General features: G+C 35.2%; 1 protein-coding gene across 1 annotated transcript; it reads right to left on the reverse strand.

Moving 5' to 3' along the window:
* Positions 1–425: 425 nt before the first annotated feature.
* LOC148065851 (transcriptional coactivator YAP1-like) lies at positions 426–7,826 on the reverse strand. Its single transcript, XM_087808093.1, has 8 exons — positions 7,808–7,826; positions 6,458–6,512; positions 6,163–6,308; positions 3,648–3,749; positions 3,370–3,467; positions 2,374–2,492; positions 2,214–2,314; positions 426–1,009 (listed from the first exon to the last, which is right to left on the reverse strand). The coding sequence occupies exons 1-8, from the start codon at positions 7,824–7,826 to the stop codon at positions 831–833; spliced, it is 819 nt and encodes a 272-aa protein (XP_087664219.1). The 3' UTR covers positions 426–830.
* Between the last annotated feature and the right edge of the window lie 6,562 nt (positions 7,827–14,388).

The raw sequence follows: 14,388 nt of genomic DNA on the forward strand, positions 1-14,388 counted from the left end.
AAGTACTGATGTTGGCGGGAAGAAGTAAATGTTAGGCGGGAAAATGAACATCACGGCATCTGCTATTAGTACAAACAAGTGTTTGGTTTTTCTCGGGAAGATCCACTAGTTTGACTTTCTGTCGACACCCGTCGGTGTTGAGTCAGTATCGTAGCGTTGTCAGTGTGAGCGAGTCCTTCTCTTCCCAGCATTCACCCTCCATCTCCAACGACGTCGTCAGATATCGTCGGCTTCGGATCCATCGAGTCCATCTGCTGTCGCACTCCTGGGAAATATTGACTCACGAACGCTCGTAGAGAAGAAGCTAAAAACTTGATCTTTGCCCTAAAAAAAAACAACTAAAACCTTCTTTTAAAAAAAAACAAAAAACGTCTATTTATCTGTTTGAACTCCTGAAGAAAAAGCTCCTTAAATTGATGATAAAACGCTGATGTTTAGTGTTTTTAATTCATCATTATAAGTCAAAAGTAACAATAGTGAGGCTTAAAGCTTTTCTTCTAATACTGCTGCAGCTTTTTTTGTTGTTTTCGTTTTTTGGTCCGAGCGACGACACTAGTATCGTTGTTTCCTCTTCGTCTTCTATTTCTACAAGGCACTGCTGGTTTTTTTCTTCCACACAGAAGTTTTAATACTGCATAATATAATGGTCTGTAAAAGTCTGGGACTAAATAAGCATCTTTAGAAGAGGATTAGAAGTGGTGAGTGTCGTCGTAGAGTTTGATTGTAACCCTTGATTTTAAGAGTAGATTTGAAAAATAGATATAAATGCTCCGTCGTTAGTGTTTTGGATTACTTGGCTCGTTCAGTGTCAGGAGTCCATCACCGTCCGTCTATAGCCAAGTGAGCAGGCTGTCTCTGTCCATGTGAGACCCGGACAGCACCGTCTCCATGTCCATCAGGAGGTCCGAGCTCAGGCCTTCGGGGATGCAGGGCATCAGTTCGTCGCCCTCGGACATGGGCAGCACCGGCATGGAGTCCTGCAGGGCCATGGACGACTCGTTGGTGTCGCCTGGAGAGAAAACAAATGATCAAAAAGAAGCAGAAAATATTCTTTTTTTTTAGATGAAAGTCCACCATGATGTTCGTTGTTATTGATTTCTTAATGGATCGCTTGTGTTTCGGTTGCTCTACTGCGACATCGGGTGGTCAGTCAGAAGAACTCTTCAGACAAATATTTTATGGTAGTAACAACTATTTATTGAATTATTGATATGAATAATTGAGTTAAATCGTTTCTATATCGAAAGGTTTTATTTATTTATAATATTTGAACAAAATATATAAAAACAATCTAAATTAATTCTTAATTCGACATTATTATACCATTTATAAATATATCTATAAACATTTAAACTTAACATTTTTCCATTCTTGGCCTTACTTAAGTTGAACCTCGGAACAGGCCTCAAAACTACATCTCCCAGAAATCTCTAGCAAAAACTAAAATGGCCGCCTGTCATGTTTCTGCTAAAGCAAAAGTTAATATTTGAGTTTGTGAAATGTAAAAGTAAAAGCACTCAAGTGTTAGTTTAATGTCTTAAATGAGTCTTTAATGAGTCTTTACTGACGGAACATACGAGAGGAAAATACATAAAAGCATTTAATACTTTAAAAAACATTTTTTAATCATTTAAATCTTGAAATCTTAATTTGTTTTTATTTAATTTAATTATTTGTTTTGTTTAAGTTTCATTTCACGATTGAATCAACATTTCATTCATTTCCAATCGTAAAATAAATGACTATTATTAAAAAATATCAGAATTATTGTAATTAGATTAATAATATAATAATAATAATTCAACATTTTGTTTGTAGTGCACTTTATATTTGAAGATCATCAAACTGTCTGTACAAATCGAATTTAATTTTAAAATAAACGAATATTCTAATAACATTATTGAAAGAAAATACATATTTAAGCTTTCAATATGTCAATTATTCAAAATAAATATAAAAAGCTTAAAAAGCACCTTTAAATAAAAAAGTATATCAAAGTTTCAACATTTAAAATGTTAAATTCAATCATTAAATATTCCGATGATATTCTTTTATTTTAATGAATCAGCGGTTCAGTCTAGTTGCGCTGCAGCTACAGCGACATCTAGTGGCCACACAGCAGATCTCTACCAAATCGTCGCTTCTACTGCAAAACCCTTTGTTTTGATGTCACGAGCCTCCATTGAGGATCTGCAGGAGTCAGTGGTCATTACCGGTGTCCATGTGCTCCACGGAGCTCAGCATGTGGTCGGACGTGCGCGGCAAACTGCTGACGCTCAGACCGCTGTCGGTGCTCTCGTTACGAGAGTGAGCTCTGGACACACAACAACCGTCAACTCTGTTACGTCTCGTGACCCGGGTCCCGGGGCTCACCCGTTCAGCGTGGGTTCGTGGTTCTGGCTCCGGATTCTGACGTCCAGAGAGGGAACGTGAGCCTGCGTGTTCCTGTCGTGATCCATCCCACCGGGAATCTGGTTCCTCACCCCTGAGTCCTGCAGACCCGTGGAATCAAATCCTTTAAGAGTCTTAGACCATCTTGTCCAGGAGAGGACGTGATAGTTTGTGTCTTAAAATCACTCAAGAATAGATTGAAATTCTTCTTTTAGTTGATCATGAAACTAGAAACAGGTCAATGTCCATCTGGGTCCACAAATAACTTGAAGAATGCTCTGTGTTTTGTTAAGGAGTTTTAGCTTCTCCTACCTGAACACATGTTTTTTATGTTTAAACACAAATCAAATGTGTAAATTATTCACTTGAAGATTGATTAAATTGCTTAGAATAAATAATCAAATACATTCAAATCATTTAAATTGAATGACATGGAAGTAAATAAATGAAGTAAAGATTGAATACATTAAGAAATAATAATTATAATGAATAAAATGTGGTTTAAGGGGACGTTTTTAAATTAAATGAAATTAAATGAAATTCAATTTTAAACACAAGTTTGAAGAGTCAATTTGTCACGTTGACCTCTGACCTGTGGAGGAATAAAATAAAATAAATTAAAATTTTAAACAAGAGTTGGAAGAGTCTAAAGGTCAAGTTGACCTCTGACCTATGTAGGAATAAAATAAAATAAAAAACATAAGTTGGAATATTCTAAAGGTCACACTGACCTCTGACCTGTGGTGGAGTAAAATAAAATAAAATAACATTTTAAACACAAGTTTTAAGAGTCTATTTGTCACGTTAACCTCTGACCTGTGAAAGATTAAAATAAAATAAAAAAAATGAATACAATTTAATTTAATTTAATTTAATTTAATTTAATTTAATTTAATTTAATTTAATTTAATTTAATTTAATTTAATTTAATTTAAAAACTCAAGTTTGAAGAGTCTGAAGGTCACATTGACCTCTGACCTGTGGTGGAAGCTGCATCTGTTGTTTGCACCTCAGCCGCTCCTTGTCTTGTCGCTGCTGCATGGCCATGTTGAGCAGCCCCGGGTTCAACTTCTGGGCTACAACACAAACACACAAACAAAATGCCAACATTATAAAACACACAAAGAAAACAACAACACAAAAACCTCCACAAAAAAATAACAACAACAGAAGAACAACATTTGAGATCTGCGTTGTTCTAGCGATGGCTGAGCAACGTGTGATTGTCAAGTCTGTAGACACAAATTTGATGCTACCTAGACGCGGGTCGACCCATGAGGTGTTCTTATTTATGTGATCGATGTAGAACACCTCTCCGTCCGCGGACACCGCCTGCTCCCAGCCTTCAGGCAGAGGACCTGAGTGTCAGTGAAAGTACACAGTGAGGAAGCCATGAAAGAACTGGACGTTTGAGTTCAAGATCAAGAAGCTAGCGCGCCTTTCTTTAGCGTTTCTGCGCGATGCTAGCTGAGAGGACGTGTTAACGTGCTCGATGTTGACGTATTTAGAGATGGACAATTCACCGCTTTGTCATTTCAATTGATATTTTACACTTTAGCTACAAGGCTAATATTTGCTAATGTTGGCTAATTTCGCTAAAGTTTGCTAATGTTCAATAATGTTTGCTAATGTTTGCTAATGTTTACTAATGTTTGCTAATGTTCACTTATGTTTGCTAATGTTTGCTAATCTTCACTTATGTTTGCTAATTATTGCTTATGTTTAATAATGTTTGCTTATGTTTAATAAAGATTGCTATTGTTTGCTAATGTTTGCTTATGTTTGCTAATGTTTGCTAATTTTCACTAATGTTTGCTAATGTTCACTTATGTTTGCTAATGTTTGCTTATGTTTAATAATGTTTGCTAATGTTTTCTTATGTTTAATAAAGATTGCTATTGTTTGCTAATGTTTGCTTATGTTTGCTAATGTTTGCTAATTTTCACTAATGTTTGCTAATGTTCACTTGTGTTTGCTAATGTTTGCTTATGTTTAATAATGTTTGCTAATGTTTGCTTATGTTTAATAATGTTTGCTAATGTTTTTTATGTTTAATAAAGATTGCTATTGTTTGCTAATATTTGCTTATGTTTGCTAATGTTTGCTAATTTTCACTAATGTTTGCTAATGTTTGCTAATTCTTGCTAATGTTCACTAATGTTGACTAATGTTTGCTTATGTTTAATAATGTTTGCTAATGTTTTTTATGTTTAATAAAGATTGCTATTGTTTGCTAATATTTGCTTATGTTTGCTAATGTTTGCTAATTTTCACTAATGTTTGCTAATGTTTGCTAATTTTTGCTAATGTTCACTAATGTTAGCTAATGTTTGCTTATGTTTAATAATGTTTGCTAATGTTTGCTTATGTTTAATAATGTTTGCTAATGTTTGCTTATGTTTAATAATGTTTGCTAATGTTTTTTATGTTTAATAAAGATTGCTATTGTTTGCTAATATTTGCTTATGTTTGCTAATGTTTGCTAATTTTCACTAATGTTTGCTAATGTTTGCTAATTTTTGCTAATGTTCACTAATGTTTGCTAATGTTTACTTGTGTTTGCTAATGTTTGTTAATGTTTAATAATGTTTGCTAACGTTTACTAATGTTTGCTAATGTTTACTAATGTTTACTAATGTTTGCTAATGTTTACTAATGTTTGCTAATGTTTGCCTATGTTTGCTAATGTTTGCTAATGTTTGCTAATGTTAACTAACAAAAAACAAACATGTCGCTCTTTTGGTCACAGTCATGAGAAATGAGCAGGAAGTTAGTTGTGGTTTCAAGCTAAGATGCTAAAGATTAGCATAGCAGGGGAAACTTATGAGTCATTATTTATCTCTTTATTCAAAACTAAAGATGGTAAACAGAATTAAATCTAGTTTTCTGGACTTTTACTCTGGTTCTGTATAGAAAAAGACTGATTTCAATTCTATTTTCTTTGCATTTCTGAAAGTTTTTCTGAAAGTTTTTCACTACTTTACTCTGATTTCTTTAATAGTAGAAATAGCTCCTGATTTTTCAAAATACACTGAAAGAAAAGTAATATTTAAACTTAGTTTGTTTCAACGTTTATGATTTAAAATGGATTAAGATATAATTGTAATTAATATTGCTACACTTAACTAACCTAATGCCATCAGTTGCAAAAAAAATCATCATAATACTTTTTATTTAAAAAAAAAAAAGAATTTAGAGTCAATCTCTTTTTGTTTTTTTTTACACAAAATAAAACACATTACATGCAGTAATAATCAATACAGCACAAATAAAATAGTTTATTTTTACTTTCTTTGCTGCAAATCATCAATATATTAATTTATTCTCATTGTTTTTTGCATTTGTTTTAAGTTTTGAGAGCAATTTTACACCATTTAATGTAAACACATTGGGTTTAATACGTGAAAAATGACTCTGTTTACAAAAATACATTAGTCGTTATAATAATAATATATTTTAATCTGTGTTTTAGATCTTTTAAAATCATCGATTTCATGTTTGTATCTTAATATTGAACATTAATCGTCGTGAACTTGTCCATCAATGAAAACCATCAACATCTGAATCATAGTTTGTCTTTAAAGGTTAAAATAATTCTCTTTACAACAACATGTTATCGACAAAAGTGCATCTAAAGATCCGACATCTTGGTTTGAACTTGTAATGACTAGAAACCACCACAAGTCTAACAGGTTCAAGGTTCGAGAGCCGGTCGAGCTGCTGACTCGGAAGTGAAGCATCATGGGAGGACGGAGTGGGTTTGACGGGTACCTGTCTCCGGGTTGATGCTCTGTGGGGAGGTGGGGGCGGCCGGGTTGCTGAGGGAGTGTGAGTGGACGGGGGTCCCGGGATGCTGGGCCGCAGACTGGAGCTGAGCCAGACGAGGGTCGTGCCAGGTTGTTGTTTTCTCCACGTGACTGCAAATAAAACATGTCTGAACAAACATAAACTCAAGTGACCTCAGGTTTCTCGGCTGGATCTACCTGTACAACCCACACACACACACACACACACGCACACACACACTCTAACACCCACACACGCACACACACGAACACAAATTCACCACAACTTGGTGCCGTGACCCTTGGCGTGGTCTGCTGGTCTGGTGGTTTGAAGGCCTGTTCGATTCCGAGACGAACTCTGAGCTGATAGTTAAAGCTTACATATAATTTTTAGTTTAGGTTGCCTGGAAGAATAAACGTAAGTCTCTGGTTCTGTCACAAATTTAGATTATATTCCTCAATAGTGCTTTCTCAAGCTGATCCTCGGTTTTTGGGGTATTGTATGGTCAGTTGTTGTTTGTTGTTGTTTCAAGTGTAGACAACATTATCGTGTCCCGGGTTGAAGTTTTGAAGAAAAAGTTTGATTAGAATTTAAGTTGAATTGATTGCCAGAGGAGATGGGGTTACATGACCTGGTAACCCCTGGGATTCAGAGTAGGGGTGGAAGTATAACCGGCTCCCTCTACGGGGCATCTGACGTTTTTACAGATTTCTAAACTAGTTAGGATACTTGATTGATTATGGTAGATGTACTTTTTCGGTAAGCCAAGTAGCCATCATAAATTTGGGGATATTTGGGATTTTAAGGGTCTCTCCCAATATCCTGCTCTGCCAGCCGGTGTGTAGGCCAGTTAGATCTCATTGTGTTTCTGTGTTGAGGGGCTCCACAGGTATTTGGCAGTATAGTCAGGGCTAGTTAATTTTTCCGAACAATCACGGTGATGGATAAAGTCTCATTGGTGATCAGTTTAGAGTTGGACGGGGGTTGAAATAGATGTAATAGTTGAGGGGTCTCCTATCCAGGGTGTTTGGAAGCTAACTGAGCAATCGAGAGGCTCTCGCGATAAAGACTTCGAAACTTTAGACACGACAGGCTGGTTAGAGTCTCGTTCCATGTAGCATAGTGTGTCTCTCTCCTGTTTTAGTAAAATACTGTTGTCGTCGTATTGTCAGTCTTTTTGTTAAAATTGTCTGTGTCTGTATTTTATCTTTGGAGAATTTTCTCCCTGCGGTACTTTTAAAAATTGTCATTCATTTGTGATATTCTTTGTGTGAGATCTCTTGACTTTGTGTGACTCAGCTGAGAGTCCATGTTCGTGTGTCTTTGGACACTATCTCTTGCTGATAAGAACTGCTTCTTGGCAGACGTTTTCTTTTCAGCTGCTGCAAGGCCGACTGAGCTCCGAAAGAGAGTTTCCTTGTTGGTGGGAGTGGTTTCACTTGGAGGTTGGACTTTTAAGACTTCGCTCTTTTCCTCACCGACCCTCCCATTGTATTCATGTCTTCTCTAAACGCACACATTCTTACGTCATCTTGAATTATATTCTCTAGACTGTCTGTTTATGAAAGAATATAACAATATTTAAATTTAATGTGTAATTTAATTGTTAACTTATTACGTTTTCTCGTACCTTTATCAATTGTTGTCATTTCTATTTTTATTGATTTCTATTATTTCTTGTTATCAGTATTATTGTTTTCAATTTTCCTTAAATTTTTTTCCCTTTATTTTTTTTCTTTTAAGTATTTGGATTGGGTTTGGTATAGTTATCTTTTCTCTTTATTAGGTAACATTCTTTGTTGACAATAGTTATTTAACTAGTATTCCTGTTTCTTAATTAAGGTATATATGTATACATACAGTTAATTAGTGGTATAATTGGTTTAACAAAAAAAAAACTAAAAAACTCAACTTTCAATTTTCTCCTTCTTCTGCAGTGTTCAATAACAATAACACAATTAACATTGATTGTTGGCTCACTGCTGTATGTAGTAATGATCTTGACCATCCTCTCTTCCTATTTCACATTTTCAATTGATCAACTCACAATTGGTCACATTGCATTTAACTTTTGGTGTTTTCTCTAATTCTGCTTATCTGAAACAAGTGTGTCATTGACTGCTTGCACGTGTGTACGTTTGTTGATATCTAGTTCCTGTTTTTGTCTCTTCTTCTACTCTCAATTTCTGATCTTTGGTGTTGTGTTTGCTGTGCTGCCCCCTGCTGGTCTTTCTCTTTCTTTACTTCTTAATTAACTTTTGTTCTGACTCAATTGGTGTAATTATTTAATTATTAATTAATTGAATCAATTAAATGTAATCAATTAAATGTATCTAGTTAGATCAGTATTCATGTTTATTTTGTTATCTTAAATGTTCAATTATTACATTGAAATTACATAAAATAGAATTACATTTTATTATTTTAACAATAAGTCATAAATGTACTATTGTTTTATTATTTTTAGTAAATTAGGGATTGGATTCTTATTTTTTTTAATTATTGTAAATTAGAATATTAAGTTATATGTTGTATTTGGTCTTTAGACAGTCACTCTTATTCCTCTGTCAATTGTCAATTGTGCTATATATATATATATATGCAACTAATTAGGAAGTTAATTAAATAATAATAAATAAATAATAAGTTGTTAATTGACTATTGTTTTGACTTGAAAATGTTTAATTAATTAGTTTATATTAGTATTATTATTTTATTAGATCTAATTGCATTTATTATTTTCCAATTATTCCATTTGATTTTAATTTTATTGTTTTTATTATTAATATCTAAACTTACTATTTGTTTTATTGATCTCGGATTTTATAATATTTTAATAAGTTAATAAAAGTTCTGGTTCTTAATTTAGATTTTTAGATTCTTCCTCTTTCATATTTTCATTTAATTATTTATTTTGCTAATTGCTTCTTTACCTTTTATTTTTAGCATTATTATTAATATTATCAATATTATTATTCATTTATTGACCTCCTCTTTTTAAGAGAAAAGTAACTATTACTACTGGTGACAAGTTAAAGCTCCTGACAGGGAAGAAAAATAAGAAACGTTACTCTGTTTTTAACTTAATGGTAAATCTTATTATGAGTGGTTTACTCACATCAATGATTTCTAAGAATTCATAACAAATAAAATAGTTTAACAAAGTTCTCTTATTGAGCTCCAGATACAGCTAATTAAGATCAACTTAAAGACTTGAAAGAGCTTCTCTAAAAATAGAGAGATGATGATAGTTCTAGGGTCCTATCATAGCTCCCTATTGGCCACTGGCTGGAGTGCATGGGTGTGAGAATTTGTTTGTGATTTGACGAAAAAAGCAGACAAATCTAGCCTGTTAGAGACATGATATCTTTCTGAGTCTAAGATGTAACAGTAAACAGTTAATCCCAGAATAACATACTCTGATTGCTCCACTCAGAGCTATGATTATAGAGACTATACTATAGAGACTAGACTATATAGACTATACTATAGAGACTAGACTATATAGACTATACTCAACCATTCCATCTTGATGTGAGTGAAATTGCGCTATATAAATAGAGATTATTATTATTATTATTATTATATATTGTTCTTTGGCCAATTAGACTTAAATAGTGAAAATAGTAAAACTAGAGACTAAAATAATGTAAGAGGGAAGGTCAAAGAAAAAATAATAGATTAAGAGATAAATTAAAAGAAATTTAAGAGAACAATAAATATTCTTCTCTCTAGTTGAATAAACCAAACAACTATAGACCAAGAGGAAATCTCTTTGAGGTGAATATTAATTAAAACTGCTACAACCTGCTCCCTGTGTGTGTGAGAGAATGAAAGAATTCCCTCGAACCCCAACCTCTGTTTCTCTCTCTTCTCCATGAAGTCAAAACATGCTAATAATTTGAACTCTCTGCTAACTTCAAGGTTTATTCATATAAAACACATGACAAACTTTAACAGACATCCACAGATCTACCAAGTTTGGAATACACATGTTGGTTTAGAAAACAGCTTGAGAATAAATTACGACTGTGTTTGACTATCTCTGTGACTTAGGTAGTAAATAGGAAGGGGTTAATTTTGTCTACATGAAGTAGTATGAGTAAATTATGAACATCAAGTATGATTTAAAGATGTATTGTTTCTGTTTTGTCCAAAGAACGCGATGCTGTTCATCTCTGTTGACGGGGGAGTACGTCAACAACACCTCACATGAAGAGCCGACATCGATGGTCGCCGAAAACGGGGCTGCTACTTCCTTTGTACCTCACTAAAGAGGTTTTTTAAAGAAGTGGATACTGGATCTATATCAATATCTATTTTAACAAAATTTGGAATATTTTTTTTTTTTTTTGATTAAAGAGAAATGCTCATAATGTATAACTGTATTCATTAAATGAATCTGTTGCTCTGTTGCTTTCTCACAAATATAAGGAAATGACAACTTTACTGTAATCAATCATCTAGATTTAACACACATTTCAAATAGTCACTTGATTAACTGATAATCTTGCATATTTAATTCATATTAAATAATCATTGCATTGCATCCATTCACTGCAACAACTCAGGTTCACAGGCACAGTTCAAATTAAGCCTTCAGACACTGAGAAAGATTTAACAATCCCAGATTCCCAGCAAGTCTGTGGACACCTGTTTGAGAACTCACACTGAAAGACACAACAGGCCAGCGAGTCGCTAACAGATTCTCTCTAGAAGACCTTTGGTAAATTTCAACGACGACCACGTGCGGCGGCAATCTTAGAAAGAAAGTGTTTACAGTTACTGACCAATCCTACATGTACAATTGACTAGAGGCGTTAACCTGAATATTCTACTATAAAAGATCCACCATTTTGTGGGATCTTTGCGTTCTGACATTCGAAGACGTCTGCGATAGATCTCTCTGTTGATAGATCTCTCTGTTGATAGATCTCTCTGTTGATAGATCTCTCTGTTGATAGATCTCTCTGTTGATAGATCTCTCTGTTGCTAGCGCCGTGTTCAAGTAAGTTTGTCTCTGTCTTCTGCATAATTCACTAAACGAGAATTTTTCTTAAACTCATCCATGTGTCTGTCCTTCATTTTCCACCTCCACATACGAGACTGGGTAGGGTTCGGTTCATCGGAACACAAAATCCCCACAGTACACTTAAACATTAATATCAAATAAATATTCAATTATTCAATTGAAATCACTCAAAAAAGATCATTAGTTGTTAATGAGACGTGAAACTTTCAAATTTCCATCTGGATCCACACAGTAATTTGAAGAATAAACGGTGTTTTGTGTTGACATTTTATTGAAATTAAATATTACAAATATTAAATAATTTAAATTAAAATATAACAAATAATAATGGAAATGGAAAGGTAAAGATGTTACAAATACATTAAAGAACCACTTTGTTCTCCTTATCAAGCGTCGACACTGGATTCTCTGGAACATCTTTATCTCTCATGTTACCAAGAGTTTCTGCTCGTAAATGTCAACTTTTCTGCCTTTTGACACTCGAGGAAAGTTCAACTTCCGGTTAAAGTTTTTCAAAATAACAGAACACGTAACAAAATTAAAGCATACAAAATCCTTGAATTTTCAAGTGTAGAATTTCCAGAAAGATGAGAGACATTTAGAAACACTGTGTTCTCGTGTCAAACACATCATTATTGAAGCAGTCGGTGATGAGATCAGGAAGGAGATTAAAAAGATTATTGACCTTGTTTTCTGGAGAAAATATTTGAAAAGAGAAGAGACATCAGTGAGAAAAAGACTGAGGAGCAGAAAGAAGGAAAAAAGGAAGAAAAAAGTCAGAATAATATGTGACGTAAACTCATCGACTTCATCTCTACACAAAGAAAACTGGAGTCTTTTATTGGAGGTCAATAGTTGAACTTTATTGACACTGAAGAGGAAACAAGAGTCACAATGATTACAAACAAACAGTCAAAGAAAGATTCATCCAAACACTCGTGGATCATGTTGACGCCTCAGAGAGTCTCTGGCTGAACATCTGCTGATGCTGGAGACACTTCCAACATCTCCACTTCCTCCACAGGTGCTGGGAGCTGCTCTCTACTCCTGCTCCTCTGGACCACAACAACAACAACAACAACAACAACAACAACAACAACAAACATCATGAAGATCACGACACTGAGCATCACAGACCGCACTAGATGGTGATCAACCTCTGGCTCTCCGAACATTACAAGGGTCTTAGATCTGAACACACAACGTTTGTCTTTCCTAACCACACACCAGAACTCTCCGCTGTGTTCCAGAGAGATGTTAGTGATCACCAGGCTCGTGTTGGAGAGAAAGATTCCGTCTTCTTGTCCTTGTTTTAATACACGTAATTGTCTTCCTTCAGTTCTGTTTGTCTTCATGAACCAGAAGATCTTATCAGGCTGTTTCCAGTCACACTGTAGAGTCACGTTCTCTCCTCCAGTGAAGAACACATCAGCAGGCGGGTCAGACTCAGGACACACAAACAGGTAGTAACTATCATACTGACCACTGCGATCACAGAGGTATGCACCTGTGTGGTTCAAGGTCAGTGATGGAAACATCAGAGTGTAGTTGTTAATCACTTCATCTTTCATCACTGAACTAATCCTCCACACGTGTGGTTTGTTTCCACTGATGTCAGAGCAGTTCAGCTCCAGACTCTCTCCCACCCACCTGTGAATTTGATTTGATTGTAAATTAACATTAAACTCCTTCAGTAGTTCACAGCTCTGATGGTTCTTCTCCAGACAGTAATAATAGACCGGACCAGATCTTCTGTTAAACGTTACCAGAAGAGATGGTTTGTTCTTCACTTGCTGTAGTTTGTACATTGAAGATGATGATAAAGCTGATTTAAAATTTCTTGTTCTGTGGTTGAAATGACGTGAAAACCACTGGACACTCTGGTTTGGTCCCACACCGTCACAGTTCAGCTCCAGTGTCTGTCCAACATAAGGTCTCAAGGACTGACGTCTCATCTTTCTTCTGCCACAAACCAGGAGAGTGAAGTTCTTCTCGTGCGTCACGTTGTTCTGGGTCCAGCACTGTTCTTGGTACTGACCCGAGTCTGAAACCTTCAGAGGCTTTATTTTATAAGAAGCTCTTCTCTGAAGACTGGAGTTATGATGCTGTGAAGAGTTCCACAGAAGTTCCTTCTCCTCACCGATCCATCTTGAGATCAAGCAGACGTCATCAGCTGGTTTGTTCAGGAAGAAGTGATGAGACTTTCCTTCTCTCTTGAGGATCTCAGCGAGGATGTTGTTGGAGAAGAACGCCACCAGCAGCAGGATCAGTGCAGCCATGTCTTCGTCTGTGAGTGAGAGTCGACTCTGCTGCGACTTCATGATGTCAATCTCTTCACCATCAGCAGCTTCTCGCCTACGATTCCTGGAACTAGACGATAACATCGAGAGGATGTTCTGCGTCAACTTCCTGTCGGCTTCATCAGGTGTGAAGCTTCTACGGAAACTGTTTAAAAACATTAACATCATATTGTCATAGTTTAAAGCAGGGGTGGGCAATTAAATTTCCTCTGGGGCCACATGATATACTGTGACTGTTGTGAGGGGCCGTCAATCCAGAGGAGAGGAGCGAAGAGCTAAAATATGACAGAAAAACTTTGAAAAAACAAAGCAAGTAAGAATAGTAAAGAAAGAAATGTCAGCATAAAATAAACCTGGCTATGTAAAACACTTTTATAAACCTTTCATGTAAATGAAACTGATGGGAAAATAACTTATTTCTCTAAATATGATGTCAATCATTTCGATGGGCAAGAAATTTTCATAAAAGTAAAACCAAAAAAATCAGAAATGAAAAACAAATATACATATATTTAGAGTTAATACAATAAAAAACACAATATTAAATTGTAAGCTGACGGAAATAATGTCTATGTTTTACTCTGACCTCTTGAGGGCCGCATGAATACAGTCAAAGGGTCACATGGGGCCCCCGGGCCGCACTTTACCCAGGTGTGGTTTTAAGTCATATAATAGCATAAAAGTCCTGTTTTTAATTTGAATTCAAAATGACAAGTCGTCTTCGAAACTAACCAAAGTGAATGAAGACGAGTACATGAGTCTGATACGTGACTTTGTGGACTGGAGTGAGAGGAACCACTTGCATTTTTGTTCAACTTCCTCTCAAGAGGTTTCAAACAAGATCGTCTCTGTTAATAAAGTATTTGTGTTAATGTAAGT

This window comes from Callionymus lyra, chromosome 14 (assembly GCF_982586985.1).
Source record: "Callionymus lyra chromosome 14, fCalLyr1.hap1.1, whole genome shotgun sequence".
In the NCBI taxonomy this organism is placed as follows: Eukaryota; Metazoa; Chordata; class Actinopteri; order Syngnathiformes; family Callionymidae; genus Callionymus; species Callionymus lyra.